Source organism: Piliocolobus tephrosceles, chromosome 16 (assembly GCF_002776525.5).
Source record: "Piliocolobus tephrosceles isolate RC106 chromosome 16, ASM277652v3, whole genome shotgun sequence".
NCBI lineage: Eukaryota > Metazoa > Chordata > Mammalia > Primates > Cercopithecidae > Piliocolobus > Piliocolobus tephrosceles.
In genome coordinates, this window is record NC_045449.1 from 35,155,760 (window position 1) to 35,161,759 (window position 6,000).

Genomic DNA, 6,000 nt, shown 5'->3' on the forward strand with positions numbered 1-6,000 from the left:
AACATAAACTCTTTTTATCCTTTGAAGAGATGTAAAGTCATTGATACTCCATGAAGTCATCCTTTTCAGACGAAGTCTTTGTACTATATCTCTCATTAATGATAGTACAGATGTGTCAACATCTTTGGAATTTTTTTTACTATGATTAAACTAGCTATATCCATCTCATGAGTCTCTTCTTTGATGAGCCGTATTTTCCCCCTTTCCTGCATTATCCACGGTGTTAGTAATGATTAGAACTAAAACAGACTTCATTACGGTACCTTTCAAATAGTTACTAAATATAGGTTTTTGTTCAGTCAACTGTGATTGTCCATGAATCATAGGAGTATTTAAAACAAGATGCATAGGATTCTATTAAATAATTGCTGGGACTTAAGCTTTTTATGTAGGTATTTATAAAACAGAAGCAACTTATATTTGGAGAATAAATTAAACTTTTAACAAACTGAACTTTATTTTGCCACACTGGTGTCAAATTGGCAATACTTAAAACACTGAGATTGACAAGTATAGTATATATATTTGCCCATTCATTTTGAAACAAAGAAAAAGCATTGCTTCTGTAGGGGCCAGGCAAAAAAAGATCAAAGCAAACTTGAGACCTAGCTATACTTTCAGTCAAGATCAAGAGGAAACCCTCTGACTCACTTTTTACACATTTCACAAAGTGTCAGTCTGTGCTTTCTTTCATTGGTTCTTTTCCCAAAATTCTCCTTCTTTCTTCCTTGAGAGACCTAGATGCCTGCCACTAATTAGATATATTAATACCAATACAAAGACAATATGCTATTTGACATAGAATATATGTTACTTGGTTGAATTACTTGGTGAATAATGTTATGTTTTTCAGGCTTATTATCATAATTCACTAATCTAAAAGAATCTAGAAAGTAAGTCTTTCAAACCTTCCACATTTGTGTTTATAATTAGTCAAGTAAGGGCAATTACATTGTTTTTAGAAATAATGATTTTATGAGTTAAAAGGACACATACCAAATTCATGAGAGGTTGCCTCTTACAGGAAGAAAGGGGATAGAAAATGCGGCACGAGGGGAGAGGATAAAGGATACTTCAGCTTTATCTATTGATGCTGTATAATTTTTATAAAAAATACTTGTATTTGAAAATTTCTCAAAATAAAAATTTAATTTAAAAAACTGTAGAAACTTAAATATAATCTTCATCACTGCCAACCAATTTTCTCTATAGAAAATTGCAATGTGAGGAGTTTCCAATGGTGATATACTAGTAACTCTCTTTCTTACATCTTTAAAAGTCCCAATTATCCAATAAGTCATGGAGAAAATGCCCAATCTTTCTGAGGTAGTCCAAATCAGGTTATAATTTCTCAAAAGACCCCATAAGTACGAATTATTTATTATAGCTGATATATCTTTGAGGTCCAGAATCCACTTCTACCTGTGTAACAAGAACTTTGCAAGGATATCTTACAGTATTAACATAATTCATCTTACATTCTCAGACATGAAATATTATTTCCATCTGGGAAGATTTCTGTAACTATTAGAATTTTAAATCTCTCAAAGCTACATGAATATATTCTTCCATTAAATTATAAAACACAAATCATTTTTATTTGTTCTTCAGTAGTGAGATATTAGAGGACATATAAATGGACAATGACCAGACCACACATGAAGACAGAACTCTGACTTACAATCTCTTCAGCAACCAGCCTGGAAATCCAAATCACAATCTTGGCAGCAATCACCCCAGGACAGGGAGGACTGGATCAATGACTGCCAGCTTCTCTATTTTTGTGCCCCAACTCCTATATGCTTTCAACTCAAGGCCAACCAGAGAAAGCCAACTATGTTTCCTGAATTAATTCCCTTAGATGCTCTGCTTTTAGATAGCTGGCCTTCAACTTCCCCATGCCAACAACCTCCAATTAGAGCATACTTTAACATCTTTTTTTCACTATAAAACTTGCCTACTCCTTTTTGAGTCTGCCCAATGAAAGTGATGTTGGCTGACTTCCTTGTTATTGCAAGATTTGAATAAATGAATTCTGTTGATTCCCATTTGGGTGGCCTTTGCTTATTTTCATAGTAGTGTAAAAATCATGCAAAAAGAAAATTAACGCTAGGCTGGGCACGGTGGTTCACTCCTATAATCTTAGCACTTTGAGGGGCTAAGGTGGGCAGATCCCTTAAGCTCAGAGTTCAAGACCAGCCTTCAGAGTTCAAGACCAGCCTGGGCACCATGGCAAAATTCCATCTCTACCAAAAAAAAAAAAAAAAAATTAGCTGGGCATGGTGATGCGGACCTGTAGTCCCAGTTACTTGGGGGTGCTGAGGCAGGAGGATCACTTAAGCCTGGTAGATCAAGGCTACAGTGAGCTATGATTGTGCCACTGCACTTCAGCCTGGGTGACAAAGTGAGACCTTGACTCAAAAAAAAAAAAAAAAAAATAGTAATAATACTATGAGCATTTTGAGTATTTTGTTCCACTCCAACCAAGATCAAGTTTCAGTCTTGCTACCTCTACATAGCTCTTGTTCTGTTTGCCAGCTACCCCATCTGAACCAACTTGCTTCATTAGATACATGGTTTTCCACTGCTTAGAAAATAAATTTTGTATTCTTCAATGTTTGATACTTCAGACTCAAATTGGTATAGTTTCTTCCTTGGGAACTGAGATCATTTTAAAACAAAGAAAAGATTCTGCTTTATTTTAGAAAAACAGTAATGTTGATAGTATAATATAGAACTAAATAGTGCAATAAAATATTTGCCATCAATCTTTGTGTATATATATGCAGCAAACATCAGGAGGTAATTCCTAAATTTTGTTAATATTAAAGAGATAAATCATATCAACTTAAAAAGAGTTATGAAAATGTATCTATACTACATTGAAGTTGTTTTGAATAAAATGTTAGCTTAGGCCTATGATGGTGTGAAACTGAATAATTCAAATTTAAAGTTGGCAGAATTTTAGATTATTTTGAGCCTTGAGAGGAATGTGGTTACATGACCTGAGTCAGTAGCATGCAGCTGCAAGTTCTGCTTTTTCCTGTAAATGACTAGGAAAAGCGTTGCAGCTCAAGATCTCTTCAGATTATCACCCCTGCTCACTGAATGTTAAAGCAGTCTTCCCTAAAATGTAACAAACTGTAACCAATACTTCCTTGAAATGTAACAAACTATAACATATAATATATGGATTGACCTTGCATAGAAAAATGTTACAACCCTGTTAACTGCCTATATAAATGCAACCTCAACTTCCCCACTTTGGAACACTTGCTCCCTTGTGTTTGCAGTCTGTGTTTCCCAGGTGGCTGTCATTTTTTTAGTAGCAAGGGACTGGAGGATATACAAATGGACAATGACCAGACTATACATGAAGACAGAACTCTGACTCTTCAGCAACCAGCCCACAAAAACAAATGGACAGTGATCAGACCATACTTTGTGTTTAAATAAACTCTATACTGTATCGTATTTTCTGAATCTCATTATTTAAGGTTGACATTTTGGTCACCACGAAGGGACTCAAAGCAGACCTCCAGTGATATCTGTCACTTTGCTGACAACCAGAATGCTGGTACCAACACAAATGACTTTCATTCACCCAATCTCGCTGGAGTCAAAGGAAATCTCTGGTAAGGCATCTCTCAGGGTCTGAACCTCCCAGCTTGGTAGAGTTTCAAACATTAAATTTATTTATTTTTCTTTTACTTATTTTTTGAGACAGATTCTCACTTTGTGGCCCAGGCTGGAGTGCAGTGGTGCAATCTTGGCTCACTGCAACCTCCGCCTCCTGGGTTCAAGCAATTCTCCTGCCTCGGCCTATGGAGTAGCTGGGACTACAGGTGCGTGCCACCATGCCCAGCTAATTTTGTATTTTTAGTAGAGACGGGGTTTCATTGTGTTGGCCAGGCTGGTCTCAAACTCCTGACCTCAGGTGATCTGCCTGCCTCAGCCTCCCAAAGTGCTGGGATTATAGGCATGAGCCACCACGCCTGGCCTCATTAGAATTTCTGTAACTTTTTATCTCATTTGAAACTTTGGTCAGGGAGAAAACAGTTTATCTTTGAAAAGAGGAAATGAATCTTTGTGACTTAAGCAAAATTTGTAATTTTAAAACTAACCAGATTCTGAAGCTCGGTTCAACTGACAACTAACAAATATAAATATTCTTCTTCCTCTTTTTTTTTTTTTTTTTTTTGAGACAGGATCTCCCTTTGTTGCCCAGGGTGGAGTGAAGTAATGATGATCATGGCTCACTGAAGCCTCAACTTTCCAGGTCCAAATGATTCACTCACTTCAGTCTCCCAAATAGATGGAACTACAAGTGTGTGCCCCCACACCTGGATTTGCTAGAGAATTTGAATTAAACATTTAAACTTTCAATCCCAGATTCTCTGACTTATATCAATTCGTTCATCTTTGATAAAGCCAAATAGGATAGCAAAGGCACATTAGAGAAATCCTTTAGAGAACTTCCACAGATTTTGAAGCAGATTGTGAATGGGCCTGCAACACTGCCAAAGCTTTACTAGATGCTATCCCCTTGGTTTTTCAAAAAGTGGTTGATTGGGGCAAAATACAACATCAACAAAATTTTCATGAGCCTTGTCTTAGTCTGTCTTTGTGTTGCTATAAAGGAATACCTAAGGTAGGGTAATTTATAAGAAACGAGGTTTATTTGGTTGACAGTTCTGAAGACTGTACAAGAAGCATGGTGCCAGCATTTGCCTCTGGTGAAAGCCTCCAGCTGCTTCCACCCATGGCAGAAGGAGAAGGGGAGCTGGTGTGCAGAGATCACATGGCAAGAGAGGAAGAAATTGAGGGGAAGTGCCAGGCTCTTTTTAACAATCAGCTCTTCAGAATGAGAACTCATTCATTACTGTGAGGATGGCACCAAGCCATTCATGAGTGATCTGCCCCCATGAGCCAAACATCTCCCACTAAGTCCCTCCAACTTTGGGGATCAAATTTCAACATGAAATTCGAACAGGACAAATATCCAAACTATATCAAACCTTTGATGTCATACTATGAAAGATTTGGGGAAAAAACATTAAAAAATATTCAGGTCTATCAGAATAAAGTTATACTAACCACCAAAATGATACTTTCTGTAACTTAAACTTTTGTTTTTGAGATGGAGTCTCACTCTGTCACCCAGGTTGGTGTGCAATGGCACAATCTTGGCTCACCACAACCTCTGCCTCTCGGGTTCAAGTGATTCTCATGCCTCAGCCTCCTGAGTAGCTGGGACTACAGCCGGCATGCCACCATGCCTGGCTAATTTTTTTTGTATTTTTAGTAGAGACAAGGTTTCGCTGTGTTGGCCAGGCTTGTCTTGAACTCCTGACCTCAGGTGATCTGCCCGCCTTAGCCTCCCAAAGTGCTGGGATTACAGATGTGAGCCATAGTGCCTGGCCTTGTAACTCAAACTGTATAAATGGATTAAATTAAGAATTAGCAATTATAAAAAAGAAACAATGCACCAGTTAGTTATCCTTCAAATTCATTATCTAGTTTATTTTGCTGAATATATGTCCCATACCCTAACCAAGGAAGAAAAGGAAAGGGAAGTTAAACAGGGAAGGAAAGCAAGTAAGGTCATGAGTTTACAATTAAAACAACTGTCCAACCAATTATAACCCCTAAAAAGCCTTTTTAAACTCCAAAACTACCCAATCTCCTGCACTGCAATGACTGCAAAAAAAAAGCCTGGACATTTCACAAAGGATTGTAGAAAATTAAAATGGAAAGAATGAAAACAGGCCAAAGAAAAGGAAGAATAGGAGTGCCCTGAGGAAATCAAAAGAGGGAACTTCCCTCTTCTCCTCACTAATACCTTAGGAGTAACTGAAATAATTTTAAGTGGAAAACAAACCAAGTTCTTTAAAAATTAAAAAAGGCCGGGCGCGGTGGCTCAAGCCTGTAATCCCAGCACTTTGGGAGGCCGAGACGGGCGGATCACGAGGTCAGGAGATCGAGACCCTCCTGGCTAAC

General features: G+C 37.7%; 1 protein-coding gene across 1 annotated transcript in view; it reads right to left on the reverse strand.

The window, feature by feature from the left end:
* The window catches only part of PPM1E (protein phosphatase, Mg2+/Mn2+ dependent 1E), a gene marked incomplete at its 5' end in the record, with an annotated part of 103,912 nt that extends 102,208 nt beyond the window's left edge, over window positions 1-1,704 (reverse strand). Inside the window, one exon of the mRNA XM_023204632.1 lies at window positions 1,682-1,704. Coding sequence (XP_023060400.1) covers window positions 1,682-1,704 — 23 coding nt within the window. The remainder of the gene's footprint in view (window positions 1-1,681) is intronic.
* Between the last annotated feature and the right edge of the window lie 4,296 nt (window positions 1,705-6,000).